We start from the raw sequence: 22,940 nt of genomic DNA, 5'->3' as shown, positions 1-22,940 counted from the left end.
ATCCAGAACCCATGTCTGAAGCAGGTATGAAGACTTTTCATTTGCAAATAAGAGGCTTAACAACCTTTGAGGCCCCCTTTGCAAACAGCTCTGTTGTTACCAAGACTGCTACCAATAAGATAAGTTTGCTAAAACTTATTCAATGGATGTGGAGCCTGAAGAAGAACTCTAGTGCCCTCCCAATCTCCCCGACCTGCTCTGCTCACTTCCTCCTGCTCCCAATCATAGCCATTCCTTGCTGATTGTCTCCGCTCCTTTCCAAGAACTACCTGAAAGACGTTGTCAGTGACACAGTGACCTAAAACCTAATGTCAGTTCACGGGCAATCTGCCCAGGGATGCCCAGTATGTGCCTATAGTTCACTCTCCATTTTAAATGAGGCCAGAAGCCAAATATTATGCGTGCCTCAAGCCTGTCAATTCTGATTCAATGATCATTCTTTGGCCTAGTTTGCATCAGCAGACCTTCACTAAAATTAATATCTAGACGAGTGTGCCTGTCCAACGCTAGGATGCAGGGCTCCAGGGAAATTGAGCCCACAGTGTCTAAAGAATTCCTCTCCCATGTGAAAATAGGTAGTAACAGTTCAACGTGCAATACAGGTTAATAGGCCCAAATCACAAGTTAAGCAACATTTGATAATATTCCATTATTGGTTAAAAAAAAAGAAGCAACAGTGTCAGTAATTTCAATTTTGTGAAATTTTATTGATGGTTATTGTTCAACTGATCATACTGCATGCACATACGATGACAAAGAGAAAGCCTGGCCACAACACTTTCCAGCAGGTTTTTAATCGCATAGGTATATCACAGATTGTGGGTTGATATTTACTAGGTGTACGCCAGGAGGCGCACAGAGTACACATGAGGAGTATAACTAAGAATTGCAGCAAAAAGGCAGAGGAAAAAGTTTTTAAGCTGCATTATTACAAAAAACAAGGAGACCTGTGACAAACACCCCAACTTAGGTACTGTTAAACAGGACAAAGTGAACGGATTCTAGCATATGCACAGACAAGCTGCAATTTTTCAAGGACGCTCAGACAAGCTGACCCGACAACTTGCTTACATTGCGCTTTTAACACTGAAATGGCCCAGAGGCGGAATTGGCTTTCTAGTTTTGTGATTTATTCAAAGCATTATAAGTAAAATGCTTCCTTTTTGTGAACACTTTTAATTCGGTCCAGTCCAAAAATAAAAGGCCTCCTCGGAAAATAACATAACAAAATAACACGAGCTGTCAAGCAATGAAAAATTGCTGTTTGTTTACACAACACAGTCATGTCTCAAAAGTACCAAGCTGACGAAAATACCATGATTATCTACACTTAATGACTGCAATACTTGTAAAATGCTTATATAAATCTGGATATGATTATCATGTATTCCATAAAAATGATACGCCTTACAGTTGATCTACTATGCTAATTCTAAAACATCATAGGCTGTGTAATCTATAACTGAACATTTCCACTGCACAATTTGAAATTTATTTATACATTTTACTGGTACAAAGAACCTAGTTTATTACTTTCCTTCTGACAAAAAGAAAAATATAAACAATGCTTTATCACCATTTTTGAATGTTTTCCCTCCCATAATACAAAAGTCAGCAATGATATCAATAATTTATATACTGGAAGTAATATAAAAAGAATGCTCATTGATGGCCTAACTAGCAGATTTACTTAAATAGACCTATCTATGGTTGAACTGCTGAATACTGCCTGGTGGAGTATCTTGTAATTGAATGGATGGCCCTTCTGAAACCTTATGTACAAGTGCCGAGAAACATTGAAAAACATAACCTTTGGCTTGAACAAATAGTGAATAATTTAAGACAATTGATAGCAAGATACTTGGTGCAGTGGTGCCCTCTTTCAAATCTATATAATGCAGGTTGACACCCCTTCCCTTAACCCTCCCTCCTTCATAAAGCAAACAAAATTGAAATGAGGAAAAATGACTGATTTAGTCACTTGCAATCCTACAAAACAGGTGAGAATCCCAATGGCTGCTGTTCTGCATCTTCATATATACGTGTCTCAGTGATTGTGGTTCTCACAGTTCTTATATCTCACAGTCTTTTATCACCAATAGAAAAGCAGCTGCTTTAGCCAATAATCAGATATGTAACTTTCAGAAATCAAAACCCACTTATTAAAATACACAGAACAAAATATCTGAGGTATAAGATTAAAAAAATGTAGTATTTTCCTCTTTTTAGAGTTGCTAAAATGATGCACTACTGCATGTATTGCAATACCCAGGCCTTGGAAAAGCTTCTTTTTTCCCCAGCAGAAGATTTAATGGTATGTCATTTAGTATGGAGCAAAACGGCTGTATCCCCCTCGGTATATACTAGCCTGCAATGAAGAAAGAACGAGACCGACATCATCAGCAAGGCTCCTAGTCTTGGCATCAGTCAAGGGTGCAAAAGCATTCTGAAACAAAGTGATGGATTTAATTATCAAAATGACTAATTATTCCATTAAGCCAAACGTTCAGCTAGGTGATACTCACAAAATTAGAAATATAATAACTTACATGCACTACATTGCCAAGAAATTAAGACATTCATCAAGTTTACTGGAAGGATTAATGTGGCATTTTAGCTGCTGTTAGCACCAGAGACAAATTCAATTAAGTTAAACTGAGGATATGCTGGCGGAGATAAAAAAAAATGCAGGATTGAAGCAGCAAGAAAGGATACTAGTGAATCAATGATAATCTTACCACGGCACCAACGCCGTAGGTGGCTGCTGGAGCAAGTGCGTGGTGGTAGGGGTCTGCAGCATAAACTCTTCCGTAACTGAAAGTAAAGGAAGGGTGTATCAGTTAAAACTATACGTGGTAAAGAAAAGTGATACAACAAAGCTACAGTATACTATAGGAATCACTTGATAAGAGTTTGACAAAAGGTGCAGTGTGATGTACACCGATAAAATAATGCAAACAGAAAATACAAAATGTAGAAAAACAAAAATCAAAGCACATTTATGTTTCCTAATGTATTGGTTCTCACTGTTTATATATTAACATTCTTGTCATGTGATATTGTATTATTGTGAAATCCTCTCTATAATCCTGCTAGTCAAATATGGGGAATCACAATGGAGACCTTCCTCTTCAGAAATGGACAATGTTAAGAAATCACTTGAGCTGTACTCTCATGGTTTATGACACCACCATGAACATTGCATATTGGTTGACCCTGTATCACACTTACAATTTTACATATATATATATTATTTTGTATTAAATACTTTAAATTTGAAAAGAAATACAATACACTGTGGTTATAAACTGCATTTGTTTGTTACCCCTACTGCAAGTTGTGTGCTTCTCAATGTATCCCCTGTATCTGCAGACCATTCCCCAGCCAAGATACTGGTCAGCTGAGAGTCTGCCGTCATTTTTCCTATTTCTGCTCTTCAGCAGGCAGAAGGCAAATTAGATTGTATATTTTAAATTTAATGTCCCTTCCTTGATGGAAATGATTTCCTTGTGCAACTCATTGAGGTTGGAAAATGACCATGTAAGGGATGACAGTAGAGAACTTGTTTCCTATCACAAAACAAAAACAGAATTACCTGGAGAAACTCAGCAGGTCTGGCAACATCGGTGGAGAAGGAAAAAGTTGACATTTCGAGTCCTCATTACCCTTCAAAAGAACTGAGTGAAATTAGGAGAGGGGTGAAATATAAACCGGTTTAAGATGGGAGGGATTGGGGGGAGATAAGTGGGGGGAGGGTGTGATTGTAGGGACAAGCAAGCAGTGATAGGAGCAGATAATCAAAAGATGTCACAGACAAAAGAACAAAGAGGTATTGAAGGTGGTGATATTATCTAAACGAATGTGCTAATTAAGAATGGATGGCAGGACACACAATGTACAGCTCTAGTGGGGGTGGGGATAACTAGGCATAAAAGGTATAGATTTAAAAATAATGGAAATAGGTGGGAAAAGAAAAATCATTATAAATTATTGGAAAAAACAAAAGGAAGGAGGAAGAAACGGAAAGGGGATGGGGATGGAGGAGGGAGTTCAAGATCTAAAGTTGTTGAATTCAATATTCAGTCCGGAAGGCTGTAAAGTGCCTAGTCGGAAGATGAGGTGCTGTTCCTCCAGTTTGCATTGCGCTTCCACTGGAACAATGCACCAAGCCAAGGACAGACATGTGGGCAAGAGAGCCAGGTGGAGTGTTAAAATGGCAAGCGACAGGGAGGTTTGGGTCTTTCTTGCAGACAGACCGCAGGTGTTCTGCAAAGCGGTCGCCCAGTTTGCGTTTGGTCTCTCCAATGTAGAGGAGACCGCATTGGGAGCAACGAATGCAGTAGACTAAGTTGGGGGAAATGCAAGTGAAATGCTGCTTCACTTGAAAGGAGTGTTTGGGCCCTTGGACAGTGAAGAGAGAGGAAGTGAAGGGGCAGGTGTTGCATCTTTTGCATTTGCATGGGGAGGTGCCACAGGTGGGGGTTGAGGAGTAGGGGGTGATGGAGGAGTGGACCAGGGTGTCCCGGAGGGAATGATCCCTATGGAATGCCGCCGGGGGGGTGAAGGGAAGATGTGTTTGGTGGTGGCATAATGCTGGAGTTAGCGGAAATGATGGAGGCTGATCCTTTGAATGCGGAGGCTGGTGGGTTGATAAGTGAGGACAAGGGGGACCCTATCATGTTTCTGGGAGGGAGGAGAAGGCGTGAGGGTGGATGCGTGGGAGATGGGTCGGTCACGGTTGAGGGCCTTGTCAATGACCTCTTTTGTCTGTGACATCTTTTGATTATCTGCTCCTACAACCACACCCCCCCTTCCACTTCTCTCCCCACAACACCCGCCCCCCCCATCTTCAACCAGCTTATATTTCACCCCCTCCTAATTTCACTCAGTTCTGTCGAAGGGTCATGAGGACTCGAAACGTCAACTTTTTTCTTCTCCACCGATGCTGCCAGACCTGCTGAGTTTTTCCAGGTAATTTTGTTTTTGTTTTGGATTTCCAGCATCTGCGTTTTTTTGTTTTTACCTCTTTGTTTCCTATCAGTCCTGGCATAGCAATAAACACATCAATTTCTAGCACCTTGGACCAACCAGAGGACATAAGCTGAAATCATTACAATCTGTTTCATCTTCCTTTCATACCTCACCATTTTCACAGGTTATGGGAGGCTGCAGAATTAATGCTATAAAGGAAAATTATAACAGCTAGTGCAAATTTGGTGAATGTATTTCATTTAGCCAGTAGGAAAAAATACTGAACTGATTATGAGGACAGAACTTTTCAAACAGTTAACAAAATGTCACTGCTGCTAGCAACCTACATTCCATGTCTAAAGTAATTCATTGCTATGTGACTCAAGCTATATGAAATTACGTTTCCACAATAAGTTACTTTTCACTAAGGTATTTTGGAAAAGGGATCTTGCATACAGAACGATGTGCTATCAGTTTAATTATATAAAGTAGTGTGGATGCTTTTCTCACTGCATAATGGCTTGTTAATGGCTGCTTATCAAATCGATAATTTACATTTCATCACATTGTCTTAATGAAAGTGTACTGAGCTCTAACATACATGTCTCCTGTTTACTGTATATGAGCTCAGTTGAAATGTGCTCAAAATTACTAATACTATTTTAATCTGAACTGTGATTCAGACAAATCAATTGGAATTTTAAACTCTTGGGAGAATTACTTTTATTTTATAATGAATGTAAGAAAATGGAATAGAAATGGATGTTTTTGGGTAGGAAATGGGTGCAACATTTACCAACATCTAGGTATAAGGCCTTGCAATCTGAACCAGAGACACAGCTGGCATCATATTGCTCTTCACTGTTTTTAAATATCCTTGGCAGCAACGAGTATCAATGTTGCATCAATTTAAATATGCAAAGAAGGTTTCCTGCTCTGTTTTGGGACCCTTCTGCAAAGTTTATGGAAAATTAAGACTAGTTTTCCAGTTCTATAGCACCCTAATTGGTAGTCTTTAAATGGGCTGCTGGAGACCACAAAACAAATGGTAGGGAATGGTTGTTTTTCACTTCTCCTTTGGAATCAACAGTGTGCTCCTGGAATACCCTGCCTGGATATGTGGCGGAGGCAGGTTCAATTGAGGCATACAAGAGGGCATTAAGTGATTATTTAAATAGAACAATGTGCAGGGTTCTGGGGAAAAGGCAGGAGAATGGCACTGAGTCATAATGCTCATTCGGAGAGCCAGTGCAGATACGATGGGCTAAGAGGCCTCCGTTTGCACCGTAACAATTCTGTGATTCTCTGATTCTGTTTATTCAGGTCGTTGTAGAATATTTAATATTTTTTAAACCTATTTATAATTTATAAGTTCGGAGCTGTAAAAAAATGAAAGCCAACTAAACATTATTTGCTAAGTACTCATAGGCAACCTGCTAATTTCTGTTATTTGGAAGAGAAAGAACTTTGTAAACTTTTTTTACAAAGCCCGTATTTCAAAGTTTGCAAAATAATCAAATAAAACTGGGGTGTTCTTGGATGGAGACTGTGGCCTGAATTTTCAAAATGACAGAGAAGACTTATCCAACAGGAGGCCTGAATCTGGAAGTCTTGCCATCGAATCTGGCACCTATCATTTTCACCGGGGCGGGAGGGAGTGGGTTGTAGTTTGCACATCTGTGGCTCATGGAGGCAGCTGCACATGTTAAAGTGCAGCTGCCTCCAGTCAGGTCCAATTTTCAGTGACCAAAATACAACTTGTGCTCTTTAGACTTATCAGGAGAAAGTCTAAAGTTAGCAGAGCTCTTTGGAGAGGCAGGATGGCCTTTTGGCGAGGTAGGATACCCTTTTGAATGGGTCCAGGGATGCCTTTGGGAGAGGTAAGGTGCCCTTGGGATTGTTAAAAGTACTGATGAATGTGTGTAATAAGTAGATAAACTAATTGGAATTGTCAATTTCATTGGAACCGTCAAGCTGTCAAGGAAATTCTCAAAGCTAATTGGAACTGCTAAGCTGTCAAGGGAGTTAAATATCCTGGCCTTTAAATTTAAAAAAAATCAGTACTTTCTATTTAACTCTGTCTACTGATGTATGCCTGAGGGTGATCATTATAGCATTTGTGCTGCATGGCTCATTTCACAACCTATCATTATCTTTGGGATGCCTGTCATTTCACTGTTTGTTGTTATAAAGTCTTTTATGATGGGCTATGAATACAAGTGCTTATTGTTATGAGGGATTAAGTGATTGAAGGAATTTAAATGTAGTGAATGGGTTTTTAATCAAAGAGAGGTTTTTTTCAAATAGTGAATTCATCAATAGACACTTGGAACTTTATTTTATTTCCTCTCAGCATAGGTCCTGAGGTCTGCCTATGGTGGGCGTTGGGTGAGTTGGCATGGAGTGTATAAGGGGGTATGGATTGGCAAGAGTTGGCACTAAGTTGAGGCATGGGGAGTGTGTGAGTGAGAGTGTGAGGGGATGAGGGCTAGAGGGTTATTTTTTGGCTTTTTTTTGCAGCCGGGATGAGGTGCCAGATCAGGTAGACCTTTTGGTCAGCTGGCTTCCAGCATCCCCTGTGCTGCCTCTGAGCTGTTTCTGAGGGCGGTGGGTATGACTCCTGTTAACACTAACGCCCCCTACCCCCTCACCCCAGAAAGAAAATAAGGCCTTCCAGGGCACTTTTCCCGACTGCACTCCTGAACCCGAAGTGAAAATTCAGGCCTGACACAGCATCTTTATAATAGATACTCATTTTCATTTTTATAAGCGTAAAAGGTTACTTCTGAGATCTTTGATTTGAAAAGACAGCATTGGAAGTTACTGCAGGACCAAAACTCCTGGGGGTCTGTTCTGCTGGTACTAATGCAATGTAGTGAAACACTTGCCCGCCTGAGCCTCAGGCACAGACTCAATTCAAAATCCTGCAAAAAGAGTCACCTGAATGCCTGGATCGACAAACGTGCAGTTTCCACGCTGAAATGCCAACAGAATGTTACACTATGTGAGTCCAAGAGCAGAGCAGAGTTCTGGTGAGGTTCCAAAGAAAAGTAGCCTTTCCTAGTGTCTGCTCCCAGTGCAGCAATTAAATGAGCCTCTTTGGATCATAATCACACTCTCTGGGATTGAATATCTTTCCCTTGTAATGCCTGGAAGATTTGTATAAACTTCAGTAGGAAGCTTGCAAGTTACCAGCTCACTAAGATTCAAGGTGGACATAAAGGGAATAATCTCCCTGGAAATACTTGAAACTTTTACAGACTTCCCCCTTAACATGGGAGGTTGGCAAAGGATTCAATCACAGCTTCCTGTTGCAAAGTGATGATAAACAAAAAAATAAGGTGTGGAATCCTTTGCTATTGGATTCCGTTCTAGGCTCTGGCCATCTTCTGCCTTAACTGGGGCAAGAATTTCAGGGCCAGTGCCTTTTTCCTCCAAATCTATCTGAATTCCCAATATCATTCATTGTGTTTAGTACTGTTGGCTGGAGCTTCAACACACTATTCCAGGGAATGATTGAGTAATAATTTGGCTAGTGATGTCCAATGCAGCAAGGCACCAACTGCAACAGTATCATCCCGGACGGATGTTAAACTGAAGCAAAGTAATTTCCTACAAAATGAGGTGGAAAATCAATGAAACAATCATCTTCAATATTGCTCCATGGTTTTTTTTTTGAGGCAGGTTCTAGTGTGAATTATGCAGAAGCCTGCAAACAGACATCCCAACTCTTGAAAGAAGATAGTCTATGCTACATAAACATTAAAAACAGAGGTCAAAGAAACTATGCAAATGTATCCATCACATTTTTGCTGCCTGTTTGCACAATAACAGATTTTTACAGGCGAGCAAATGCATACATACGGTGATTGGAATTTTAAATAAGGAGATTCAGTGTCCTCACTCTGCATCTCAGTTAGTAAGCATGTGGGCTACAGAATTACAGCAATTCAGGAAAGTCCTAATTTTAATAATGACCTGTCAGGTGACTTTTGGGATGCTGCAGCATTAGGCAGGAAACCTACCAGGGACCATTTCTCATCCATTTCAAGCAATTCTACCAGAATGTGCATGAGGACAGGCTGAGGTTCCAGGGCTGGGCTAGTTAACATTCATAGTCCTGTCTTACATAGATACGTACATATACATATATGCATACACACAAATTAGGAGGAGGAGTAGACCATTTGGCCTCTTGAGCCTGCTCCACCATTCAAACAGTCATGGCTGAACTGACTGCAGTCTGAACTCCACTTTCCTTCCTACACCCTACACCCTTTGACTCCCTTGTCAACCAAGAATCTATCTAACACAGCGTTAAAAATATTCAATGACCTTTTAAATATTCAATGAATTTGTGAACCAGATGGGTTTCTACAACAATTGATAATAGTTCTCATGGTTGACTAGCTTTATAGTCCAGGTTCTATTAATTAAATTTAAATTCCACCAGCTACCATGGTTGGATTTGAATACATTCCCCCTGGCCCCCCTGGGGTCCCTGGTTTACTAGTTCAGTAACATTACTACTACATCGCCATCTCCCCTGATGAAGCATGGTCACTTACATGAAATACTACTTGGATGTCATCACCCCCAAGAATATTTAAACTCCAGTTTATGTTAGTCCCTTTAAGAAAGGCAGGAAAAATTGTGGAGATAATTCTGAATTTAATGATCAACATTCAATGGATTAAAATTCAGTCAACACAGTTCAACAAAATGGATAATGTTTAAAAGCTCAGTAATCCTATTTTCCACATTCTACAAAGAACCTGGATGTTCTGGTAACATACCACAAAGAAAACATCATGCTTTTATTCAGGTGCTTTATTCACCTAATTATGAATATTGTGAACATCTAGACGAATGCACATTTGCTTCAAATAGAAATCTCATTCAGCCATTGATTTTCCATGGAACTTTCTCATTCTCTGCCTTCATATGGCGGTCCTGACCAAAGCATAATTCTTAGTAAATTGGTAAACAATTTATTTGGATCCAGCAGCTGCATACATTGGCATGTCAAATACAAAATTCCAACAGACCATTGCTCTTTGTTCATATTTTTGAGATTACTCATATTTTTGTATATTAACGAAAATGACAATTAAAAAGATAAATAGTGCAGTATTATTTATCAGTCCCTTCTTTAATGAAAGAAAGGACTTGCGTTCATGTATTGCCTTTCATTACCCCAGGACGTTCCAAAGCACTTAACAGCTAATCGAGTACCTTCAAAGAGTAGTCAGTCATTGTTGTAATGTATCAATCTTGCACCACGCACTTCTGACTGAAATGGGTGGGCAGGTATACCAACTGTTCTGCTAGAAAACAGGCAAGAGATTTTATGACTAAAGTTCATCGATAGTTAGTATTTGGATGTTAACCATGTTCTATTCATCCATTATATTGACAGTGCTGGAATAATAAGAACATCAGTTTTGTAACTGTGTTAAAAGCGGGAACCCACTTTTATAATCTGGTCATCCTACTGCCCAAGGAATTTATGCAAAATATGAAATACCCAGTCGCCCACAGTGCCAATATGGTTTCTTATGAATGAAAAGAATTGATCGATGGTTAGCTCTCTCTAATCAGATGAACACTGATAGCAATATAGCAGAGTATCTCAGTGCCAAATGTATTGCACCACCAATATTATACTGTTCTTCCAACAGGATAAATACCTTGGTAGTATGGTGGACAATAATGTACATGGTGATGGAAGCATTAAATTCTTCATTGGTACAATATTGCACTAGAATATCCTCTAGTACACTTAAACATGTCAAAAAATACCTTCCTCACTGCAAAGCACACAATGATTGTTTGGCTGTTTAAAAATTACATTAAAATTGGAACGTAAAATTGGAGGTGCTGAATCTGCATCAATTACTCACTACTCTAATTAGAGGCTGAATTTTCAGGCCTTTCATCCAGCAGAAAGAGGGTGATGGTGTTCTGAAGATGGAGCATGGCTGCCTCCATTTTGCCCCTGCCAAGTAGCCAACCCAAGCAGACCTCCTGAAGAAAGCACCCAGCTGACTGAAATATTTAAATTGGTCTCAATGCATTGATAGGGAGTGTGTGCACGATGCTCACCTGGACCAGTACCAGCTGGCAATCGGGGCAAGGTGAACCCAAGGGATGAGTTCCTCCTGGCCACAAACCCAGCCTTGGCGGCTACAACTTAAGTCTTCCCCTTTGGCTAATCTTCCCCCTGAGGGACCAACCTCGCTCCAGCCACCTGGCTACTACACTGGGGTAAAATCAAGCCCTATTTTTCTTTGAAGAGTTAAAGAGCTTTTATCCCCATTAAAATCAAAACATAGGTTTGTCAACAATCTTTTTTTTATTCTTTCACAGAATGAGGGCATTGTTGATTGCTGACTAGGTCAGCATTTGTTTCCCATCTTAATTTCCCTTGAGAAGATGGTGCCTTCTTTAACCACTGCATTCCATGTTGTGTAGGTACACCCACAGTGCTGTTAGGAAGGGAGTTCCAGCATTTTGACCCAGTGACATTGAAGGAACAGCGATATAGTTCCAAGTTAGGACGGTGTACAGCCTGGAGAGGATCTTGCAGGTGGTGGTGTTCCCATACATCGGCTTCTCTTGTCCTTCTAGGTGGTAGAGGTCATGGGTTTGAGAGATGAAGTTGAAAGAGCCTTGGTGAGATGCTGCAGTACATCTTGTAGATGGTACACACTGCTGCCACTGTGCATCAGGAGTGGAAGGAATGCATGTTTAAGTTGGGCTTTAAGGCGGGCTGCTTTGTTCTGGATGGTGTCGAGCTTCTTGAGTCTTGTAGGAGCTGCACTCATCCAGGCAAGCGGAGAATATTCCATCACACTCCTGACTTGTGCCTTGTAGATTATGGACAGGCTTTGGGGAGTCAGGGGGTGAGTTACTCGCCATAAAATTCCCAAGGTCTGACCTGCTCTAGTGGACCCTGTATTTATGTGGCTGTTGTAGTTGAGTTCTTGGTCAATGGTAACCCCCAGAATGTTAAAAGTGGGGATTTAGCAGTGGTAATGCCATTGAATGTCAAGAGGAGATTGTTAGCCTCTCTCCTGTTGGAGATTGTCATTGCCTGGCACTTGTGTGAGGTGAATGTTACTTGCCACTTATCGGCCCAAGCCTGAATGATTTGTAGATTTTGCTGCATTTGGTCACACACTGCTTCAGTGTCTGAGGAGTTGTGAATGGTGCTGAACATTGTGCAATCAACAGCGAATATCTCCACTTCTGACCTTATGATGGAAGGAAGGTCATTGATGAAGCAGCTGAAGATGGTTGGGCCTAGGACACTATCCTGATGAACTCCTGATGTCCTGGGACTGTGATGATTGACCTCCAACAGCAGCCATCTTCCTTTCAGCTAGGTATGGCTCTAACCAGTGGAGAGTTTCCCCCCGATTCCCATTGTCTTCAGTGGTGGTAGGGCTCCTTGATGCCACACTGCTGCTTTGACGTCAAAGGCAGTTACTTTCACCTAACCTTTGAGTTCAGCTCTTTTGAACAAGTTTGGACCAAGGCTGTAATGAGGTCAGGAGCTGAGCGGCCCTAAGTGGAACCCAAATTGAGCGCCAGTGAGCAGATTATTTCTATGTAAGTGCTGTTTGATCGCATAGTCAATGACCCCTTCCAGCACTTTACTGATGATCAAGAGTAGACTGATGGGGAGGTAACTGACCAGGTTGTATTTGTCCTGCTTTTGTGGATATGTGTCATGAAATATATATCTGTGCATGCTGGAGTCTTTTTTTAACAAATGCAAGTTGCTTTAAACAGCTACAGTATGTTTTAATAGCACAGCATATTAACATAGCATAGTAAAGTTTCTCCTATTTTACCATATAACCTGTAAATTGCCTCCTGCTTACTTTGACAAATTCAGTTAAATCGTAGAGTAAATTTTATTTGTGAAATTGTTAACTCACAGTGAGTTATATAAGAAAACCTTTCAATGTCTTAAGCCACAAGAATCCCCAGAGAAAAAGATCATTAGAGTACATGCCACCCAAAATAGGACAGTTCAAAGAATCTACCTCCATATTTTGACAATTTAGTTGTTTGGTAGTACAGAATTTGCTGAAAAAAGAGACATGTTTAAGCTTTTTGTCTTGCGCTCATCAAGGTACTCACAAGAATACCAATATAAGGGAAGGCAACAATTTACACTGTATGTGAAGAGAATGCTGATTGGTTGGCAAGTGGCATTGCATGGAGAATGCACCAGTGACGGTGACTGATGATTAACTGCCAAGCATTGTTTGAAATTTAAACCAGGCAGCTTGACCCTGATTGGTCAAGGCATTGCCCTGAGGAATGAGAAATCTGCCAGGGTATTCTCTACTATGGTCTACCACAAGCCTACCTTCACTGGCCAATATATGTGTTGGGATTCTTACAGCTAAACGCACTATAAGATTGGTCTTAGCAACTTTGAAAGTAGGGCCCAAGCCATTTGCTCACCATGCAAGCTTGATGCTGAAATAGAGCGCACTAAAGGCATCCTGCAAGATAATGGCTACCCTGATCAGATCATTTAGCGCTGTGTATCACGCAAGCTCCAGAACAGGCCACTGGAAGATTGTCACTTTCGGCCCTGAAAAGTGCCCAGTCTACCTCAGATTACCCTGAAAGGGCAAGGTATCTCAAAAATTTGAGCAACAGGTGAAGCTAGCTGATTCACGCTGCCACTATACAGTAGCAACATGAGTGGTATTCACCACTAATAGGAAGCTGCTGTCAAGCCAAAAAGATGTTCTGCCTATCACAAATGAGTAATGTGGTATATGAATTTCAGTGCCAGTGTGAGCTAGGTATGTAGGCCGTATGTCCAAAGACTGGCGGATCATATCAAACAGCATGTCCCAGCGGCTGTTCGCAATGGGCAGGATACAGACCATACCTAACCAGCCTGTGCTGGCAAAATTCAAAACATAGTATCTAATGTTAGATGTGATTCCGCGATTGGACAACATTTGCTGAATAATCCTCAGTGTGCTAAAAATTACGCTGACAACCAATTTAAGAATGTTAGTCAGCCTCGCAATGTGGCACATTTGCGTCCACTGGAAGCAACATATTTTAATACACGGGGCCCTGTACATTGTAGACAGAAGGAACATGTACATACATTGTGCCTGTTCAGCTAAACAAAATAAATAACAGCCATTCGCTGACTCATTCCTCAGGGTAATACCTTGACCAATCATGGTCAAGCTGCTTGGTTTAAATTTCAAACAATACTTGGCAGTTAACTGTCAGTCACCATCACTGATGCATTCTCCATGGCAACATCACTCACCAACCAATCAGCATTCTCTTCAATACAGTATAAATTGTTTTCTTCCCCTATATTGGTATTCTTGCTAATGTCCTGATGAGTGCAAGATGAAAAGTTTAGACATGTCTCTTTTTTCAGCAATATGACAATTTCTTGAAACAAAAATAAATTAATGCATCAGTAGAAAAAAAGTCTATAAAACACCTTCCCACATTTATGATGTAAAAGAAAAAGTACACACTGTGTAGAGCATTCCTGCACATCAAAATCGCACCTAATAAATAGACAGATGGACAGATAATAAAACTAAAAAAAAACAATCTTATAAATAAATTGCCTATATATAATTGGTATGTAGCCACATTCATGCGATACATCCCCAAAATTCAAAACTGTGATAAGCATAGCTTCACATGTGGCCCCACCTAATTTAAATTAGCTGGATAAGAAAAGTGAGGTAGTATCTTCACCTCAAGTTTCAAAAGTATATTGCTCGCAACTCCAACAAATGACAGGAAGATGTTTTTAATCACAAGGCAATAAAATCCAACACAATGATTTCAAATCTGTGTTAAAAGTCATTTCCCAGCACTATGCAAGATGGAGACATAATTCAGAGCAATGGGTTATAATTTTCCACTTAATTGTAGGAATGTAGGGACAGTTATCAACTGCCCAGACAATAATTATTACATTATAATTGTACTCTTGTATTTTTAACCAAAGATTCCACACAAGAGTTGCAAGATCTTCTATGTTGGATATCCATTACTTTTTCCTTATACCTTCCTTAACTAAGATTGAAAGCTGAGCAGAGGTGGGGTTCTACCTCTTGCTGGTGTTCTGTCATCTGCACTGAGCTTATATTAGAACAGGGATACCAATACTATCAATAGGGCTGTATCACACAGAGGATTGGCAGTTTAACTTTGATTTCTTGTTCAGAGTTAGAAGCACAGAAATAAGTAATTTCAAATCAACAACATATGAATCTCTCTTGGCTGCAATGCAGCTCATAGGCAAACTGCAGTAATATAAGCGATAGGAAAATTAAATTATGTGAAGCTGAACTCAGTGTAATGTGAGAAAAATCATATATTTCACTGTTAACTTTTAAAGCTTTGGACATGTGCTTGGCAACAAAGCTTCTAAATCCCAAAATAAAGCTGGCAGTCATTTATAGTGTCCAGGAATCTAAACTGTGGATCACTTTCATGACTCTAAGAGTGCTTTGGAACTTGATTGACATCCAGCCTGGATGTTAGCAAAGAGGCGCCAATATTTCTGCTCCCATGGGACTGACAACGAAAGCTATTCCTAACCATTTTAGTCAAAACCATAATTTGTTTTCAGCTGCTGATCAACACAAAAGATGCTTTCAGATTATCTTGACTGGAAAGGATATTGAAAGATTCAAATTGCACCTTCTCCAATCAGGAATCATCCTTTCCCGACTTAATCTTGTCAAATTTTGCACTCAGTCACATTTGACCAAGCATGTGAGTTGACCTAGAATTGTTAGCATGAGGCAGACAAGCTGTCAAATAGATAATGACCATGAAGCCAAAAAGGTTACCACTCTTTTTATTGTATAAGACTCAAGAACTAATGCACACTGCAAAACAGAAAGGATGGTCTGAAGATCCTGTCACATAAACTCCTTGCTTCACACATTGGGCTAGTCAGTGGATTTTGTTTTACTACGTAGGGTTATAATCAATAACTTGTTTTACTTAAAAAAAACTCATTTGTTACTGCATCTTCAGCAAATTCTTTCACCATTAAAATGTGTTATAACATTAAAGTAAATCACTATTATTGGACATTAATAGTATGAATTTGGTACATTGGTGTGGAATTTAAAGGGCAGCAAATCAAAAATACCATAACTACGGTGTAGCATTCCTTGGATTGTGATTATTTTAAATGACCCAGCTATGAAAACTCAGTAATCCCAAATCATTAAAGCAACGCTTTAAAACTTTTATTTTAGACTGGAGATTTGTGAATATTTTCCTTTTGATATTATCATTTCTGATATTAACCTTTCTGCTCATGGACTGGGACATAAATTCTAACCAGAAGGATGGAATAATAGCCTTTTCTCTCTCGCAGCTGTTCAAAAAAGCAGGATTTGGGGCCATCAATACCTTCATCCTAGTGGGCATAAATTCACGGTAAAATTAAGGTGCTTGATGGATTTATTATTAGTGCTCTGGCAAAAAGTCTGATATCATCTGTTTCCCAGTTTTCCAAATAGCAGCATGTTTTAACATGCTAAACATGGAAGTCTCAGTGTTGTGATCCTGTGGAAATTCAGTCCCACCCATCATGTTTAAATTTTAGAAAAATATTGTTTAAATTCTGAGTGCTAATTTTGTCATTAGAGGAATTACACTGAGCCTTGAGAGAGTGGAGTTAATATATCCAACAAGGTAAATTAATCAATCTCATGCTCCTAGTCAGGAGCCATGTTCCAGAAGAGCAGAGGTTCAACATAAGGCTGCAACACCATAGCCCCAATTCTTCAATCTTTGAGTGCATCACTCTCTGCAAGAGCAGCATTGGTGGATTTACCATTTTCCAAAAGGGAAAAAGTTCAAACAAAACATCATCATTCACTTGACTTTTAAGAGAGCACCCAAAAGATAAACTCGTGCTCAGTGTCCATACTGTAGCCACTTCAGACTGGCATACAATTAGTACATTTTTGTTTTTCTCGGAGGTTGCATTGTTAGAAGACATGAAGCAAGTAAAGTTAGAAAACAAAAATGATCTTGTAGCTGATCCCGTCCCTGCTGATGGTGACGCAGGTAAAAAAAGACGGGCAAAAAATTATCAGGCTACCAATACCTGAGTTCTCCCTTCTTGTGAAACACTTTAATTCTAATGCCCGGTTTCTTAGTGGTGTTGGTTGTGAGTGGTTTAGTTGGAAGATTGAGAATATATAATGTGCACAATTTTAAACTTCATGCAAATGAATGGGTGCCACTGAGTTAAAATTGGGCCCGTAGTATTATTACCAGTTTAAAAGAAAATGGCACCAGTTGGTCCCAGCAAGAAAGTCTCATGCATTTTTGGAGCACAGCTGTAAACTTTACCATGGGTTTACTGTATCTAACCTGGAGGTGATTCATGCTTTTACTGCAAAATATAGAAAAAAACATGATTTCCACCAATGAATTCCCTCACGAAATTCATTCAAAATTAAAAAAAATAAAAATGTCTTAATTTAATAGCCAGGTCATAGATGCAAAACAATAATATAAGCTTTCCATGAGATTGTAAAGACATTAGGTCAAGCGTGGATAGAAGAGCTTTATTTCATTAGCTAGTCATAAAGTTAGCCAATCAGAAAATTTATTAGCCAGTTTTGAAGTTCATCAACCAACCCATTAAGTAGAATGATACTATGACACAATACCTTTTCCACCAGATTATTAGCCAAAACAAAATATATGTCGCTACATAAAGCCTGTATTAATAATCAGTGAACTGGCAAGTAGCCAAAGTGATCCCTGATTAAGTTAATGATGGATTGCATTCCTGTGAAAGGCCTGGCACTTAAGTTGAGAAAACATCACAACGAGCTTAATTTAGGCCTCATTATGTCTGTTTACAAGAGTAGATTTAATACACTTGGACATAAATCCGTATTTAGACCCAATCATGCTTTATGAATGTTTCTTATACTCTCAGCAAGATAGCATTGTGCTTTAAATTCTGTACTGACAAATGAACTTTTTGGCAGCATTCAAATATCCTTTTATTAAAACTTATACTCCCTAAAGCATGGAATTAAAAATCATTTGTTCACACTTGCCATTATGAAGCTTTGACCTTGCAGTATAATCTACTATCCATTTCTCAACTTAACAGAACAAACAATCAGAGATCTCATGCATCATCTAATTCTACACTAATTTGAATTTGCAATAAATTTAATATCAATCTAATATTTTTCACAAGTATCAACTGTATATGAATTCAAGTTCTTCTGTATACACAATTAAAATTATGCACAATCATTCCACTAAGCAGTCTGTGTCTAAGGGTGGAATTTAACACCCCCCCCGCCCCCACCCCTTGCAGGTGAGTTCGGAAGGGGGTGGGGTGGAGATCCCACCGCTTTCCGACCCTCCGATTAAGACAATGGTGGGAAAACTTGTGGGAGGCCTTCCTACCTGGGGGCCAATTGAGGCCCGAAAGGTATCCAACCAGCAGCAGGTAGGGTACTTCCCATCTTGGGTGGCTGTCCAGGAAACCCTGTTGCGTTTACCCATGGCCTTCTGGGATGGGAGCTCCCTCATTCAAAAGCACCCTGTGCCCGAATGAGGGACCCAGCATCGGGAAGGAGGTGAACAACAGGAAGCCATCCCTCTGCCCTTGCTGCTGACCCTCCTCCTCCTGCCCCCAGTCGCTCCCCCCACTCCCTGGGCAATCCAACCAAACCGACTCACATGTCTCCAGAGGATCCATTGCTGATTCCCTGGGTGAACCTTAATGTAGTACCAACAGTGGCCACCATTCCTGGTGCGCTGCCGGTGCGAAGGAACTGTTGGCCTCTGATTGGTCAGCTGCTGGGGGTGATATTTCCACCCTACTGGGGCATTAATTCAGTGGGAGGCCTGATGGTCTCATGGTAAGTGTCTGATTTACTCAGAATAGTATTGGGCCTCCCATGGAAAGATGACATGGGGCTCTGATCGGCTCTCCAACTATGTGCCGGGACCCACATCTCCGCCACTAGTTTCTGGTCTAAGTTTTCTATTTTTTTCAAACCTTTTTTAGGCTAGCTTAAGTTTATGTTTTGGTTTCATTTGTTATAAACAGGTAAAATCCTATCTGTACAGCAATGTTGCCTCTGATGTCCCTTCATTGTGCACGGTCCATTGTAGCGCTGCATTGTCCCTTTAAGATTGCTATTTGGCTGCACACATGCATATCTCAAAGTGATCACTTTTTGTGTGCAACCTGCTTGTCCCTTGCGTGATAGATTCTGGACTGCTGCATGCCCGCACCTCTCGGTAACATTGCTGCACAGGTAGTGATGAGAAATACAAATGCGATAGAGAACCCTAAATCTCTAACCTGCATTCTCATGAAGCAAAGGTTAGCACCGGCAGAGTGATCTTGCAACATTTGGCCGTTATCACAAGAAAAAGCAACAGAGTTTCCAAGGGCTGGCGAGTACAGGCAAAGAAGCACAAACAACAGGAAAAACAGCTTCAAGGGCAGAAGCACATGATGGTGTTTTAGTGTTCATTCTTTAAAACTTGCCTTTTTTTTATTCATAGGATTTGATTGTTGCTGGTTAGGCCAGCATTTATTGCCCATCCCTAATTGCTCTTGTTCAGAGGGCACTTAAGGATCAGCCACATTGCTGTGGGTTTGATGTCACAGGGGCAGCAGATTTCCTTCGCTAACGGAAGTCTTTGCAATGGTTTCATGGTCATCATTAGGCTTTTAGGGGAGAATTTACCCCCATCCGGGGGGTGGGAGGGGAGGTTGGGTAGGAGCGGGCATGCGCACAGCCATTTTATGTGGGCAGGCCAATTAAGGCCCACCCAGCGTGACGCGCACCTGGAAGCGCTGAGCACTCCCTGTGCGGGCAGTGGGATTTGCCTGAGTCGGGTCCTGCTCTCTTTCACGCATGCGCCTCAGGAAGATTAGCTTAAATTCTAAATAATTTAACTGAGGAAAAATAAAATTTAAGACATGTATCCTCATGTGAAATAATCACATGAGCTGGGACATGTCAATTAATTTTATTAAAAAATTTTACAAGGCTTTAAAACCCTTCATGAAACCTCATCCTGCCCGTGGATGAGGTTCCATGAAAAATGCGAAGGCCACCTGGGCTCTTCGCCTGCCCGCCAACCTTAAGGTTGGACGGGAAGCTCAGTTTATTGATTTAATTGATGGTTAGCTGGCTTTAATAGGCCTTTGACAGTTTGGTGGGCGTGCAGCCAAGTCGGCTGCGCACCCGCCGAATTGAAAGTCTGATTGATGCGCAGTGAGGTCGGGACGCATGCCTAACGTCACTGCGTGTCATTTTACGTCTCAGCAAGCGGGCCCTACCTCCACTCACCAAGCCGAAGATTCTGCCCTTAATTCTAGATTTTTAAAAAATTGAATTCAAATTCCACCATTTGCTATGGTGGGATTTGAATTCACATCACTAAAGAATTACACTGGTCTTTGGATTACTAGTCCAACCACAGTACCACTAGGCCATCACTGTCCCCTTAATATCAATCTAATATTTAACCTTTGGCATGGTTTTGGCACTTTATCCCCAAAATCAGAATCCTCTGTACAGATCTGATTAAACACATAGATATTTGCCACTTCAGGTTAAAAGGTGGAATATAAGGAATGAGCAACTATGTTATCGGATTGTCAGAATCATAAAATGATTTATTTTCTGAGCAGTCCAAAAATGGTGTGCCTTTTTAATGATGTTAACCATTTTCTTTCCTTGACATCAAAAAACAAACATTAAGAAAATTCACAAATACAGACATTTCTGTAGTTATATTGTGTATTATTGTTATATTATTCATAAAAAGCTAGGAACTAATTATTATGTGGATATATATCCTGGGGTGCCTCATGGACTGTCGCACTGCAGTCATGTGCTGAGTGACAATGTATTACATACCAGCCACATGGAGAGATGCAAGAAACACAGTCAGTGAAGCTCCAGCATTTTGAGTCCAAAGTGTGATTATTTTTAAATTATGGAAACCAGACGTCATGGTGGCAGCAGGGTGTCTGTGAGTAAAACCCAAACATTTTAAATGATTTTAATGCTGAATTAGGTTAAAAATTCAACCTGAATTAGTGCCAGAGAGAGAGAAAAACTGAGCAAATCATGCAATAATGAAATGGGTGAAGTGACAAACACATAGCTCCAGCCCGTGATGAATTGGGCGGCTGATAATGTCATAGAGATATTTGAGAAGTTTAAACAAAAGTGCAGACTAACATTCAGTGGCTTTCTAAAAGGCACCAGCGAAGAGGAAAATGTCAGTCTTTTGTGGACAGCAGAGATAGGGATAAATTTATTTAATAGCTGGGAGCTGAGTGAAGACGGCAGTGAAGAAACCTAGACAAAATCCTTGAAAACTTGAGCCCACATCTCCAGCCAAAGTCAAACCATAGGATCTACTGATGTGAATTTCAAGACCTGAGGCAATAATCAGGTTAGCCTGTTGACAATTTCTTAACAAGACTGAAAAATGCAGCAAGAAAATGGACAAAGGTGATAGGTTGCTGGATCAGCCCATTTGGGGCTCTGCACACCTTGACGTACAAAGAGAATTGATTGAATAGGATAGGCTGATGCAGGCTTTAGACACTTCCAGAAAACATGAAACCAAGAGTAGACAGATAAAGATGCTCTCTACCCAATTGGCTCTTTCTGTTAAGTCAAGAAAAAAACAGCAGGGTTGATGTTAAACAGCAACAAAAGGATGCACAGCAGATAGAGAGAAAGGTGTGCAAGAGCTATGGATGAGCATGAGTTCACAGGCAGAAGGAAATGTCCTGCATATGGATCAAGCTTCAGAGCTTGTGGAAAGCCAAATCACTGGGAAAAGATGTGCGGAACAAAGAGAGAAGATGCTAAACAAGTTATCAGAGACACAGCAACAGGGCAAATGAGAAGGAAAACCAAAACGCCCATATGCTGGAAGATGATGATGAGTTTGAGGAGACACAATAGGCATAGGAGCCATAAAACTGCATGAAATACAGTTCCCAGGGAAAATAACTTCACACAACCATTCAGATCAAGGAGTAAGTTAGAAATAAGCCCACAGCCATAAACCAGAGCTGAAGCCTGGAACCAAAGCGCAGAGTAACATTATCCCACTCAGACCATACCAGAAGATCTTTCCTAAAAATTTGAAAGAAAATGGGTACTCAAGGAAAGGTGCTTTGAAACCAAGCAACGTTATGCTAACAGATGGCGGGGATAAGCAGTGTGGGGGAGGGACATGGATGGACATTTGGCAGCTAAGGACAGCCCAAATCAGAGAGACGCACACAAAGGAAAAGATGTTAACTGCATATTCTTCATCACTGAAACAGGTGGTCCTGCTATTCTGGGGCTGAGCAGTTACAAAAAGCAGCCGCTTACCTCAGTAAACCATAAGATAAAAGATCTAGGGAAAAAAATGATGTATCACCTACTGAGTGTAACACCACTGAAACTAAGTTAGAGATGAGACCAGCAAAGATGAAGAGTTATAGATGTTCTCTCAGCAAGTGATCCAGGGATGGCCTGATAAGATACAGCAAACACAGCCAGCTATATGCCAGTACTGATATATCACAAATGTCATCTCACTAGAAGATGGTAGCTGGATCCAGAATAATCATACCTAAAACACGATGCAGGGAGAACTTCTCCAGAATATACATGAAAACCCCATAGGAATGGAGAAGTGTAAGGTCAGAGCCAGATCAGCTGTGTACTGGACAGGCACCTATGAAGATATCAAAACCCCTCTGTAACCACATTACCCAAGGGGACACGGGTTTGTGAAAAAGCACGTTCAGATGGTCAGGAGAACCTTTACAAAATGCTGAGAAATAAAGGAACCTTGCTTTGCTACTCCAATCTACACCCCACAAAGCTGACATGAAATCAGCTGCAGAGACG

The 22,940-nt window shown here is 40.6% G+C and overlaps 1 protein-coding gene across 2 annotated transcripts in view; it reads right to left on the bottom strand.

Moving 5' to 3' along the window:
- Positions 1 to 683: 683 nt before the first annotated feature.
- Positions 684 to 22,940, bottom strand: part of rbfox1 (RNA binding fox-1 homolog 1) — a 333,005-nt gene continuing 310,748 nt past the window's right edge. The window contains exons 11-12 of one of the 2 annotated variants that reach the window (XM_041207248.1): positions 2,739 to 2,814; positions 684 to 2,446 (exon numbers count right to left, since the gene is read on the bottom strand). In XM_041207248.1, coding sequence (XP_041063182.1) covers positions 2,324 to 2,446; positions 2,739 to 2,814 — 199 coding nt within the window. In that variant the 3' untranslated portion in view covers positions 684 to 2,323. The remainder of the gene's footprint in view (positions 2,447 to 2,738; positions 2,815 to 22,940) is intronic. The other variant, XM_041207249.1, reaches the window with a different exon arrangement.

Source organism: Carcharodon carcharias, chromosome 15 (assembly GCF_017639515.1).
Source record: "Carcharodon carcharias isolate sCarCar2 chromosome 15, sCarCar2.pri, whole genome shotgun sequence".
In the NCBI taxonomy this organism is placed as follows: Eukaryota; Metazoa; Chordata; class Chondrichthyes; order Lamniformes; family Lamnidae; genus Carcharodon; species Carcharodon carcharias.
This window is presented reverse-complemented; position numbering and strand designations above follow the sequence as displayed.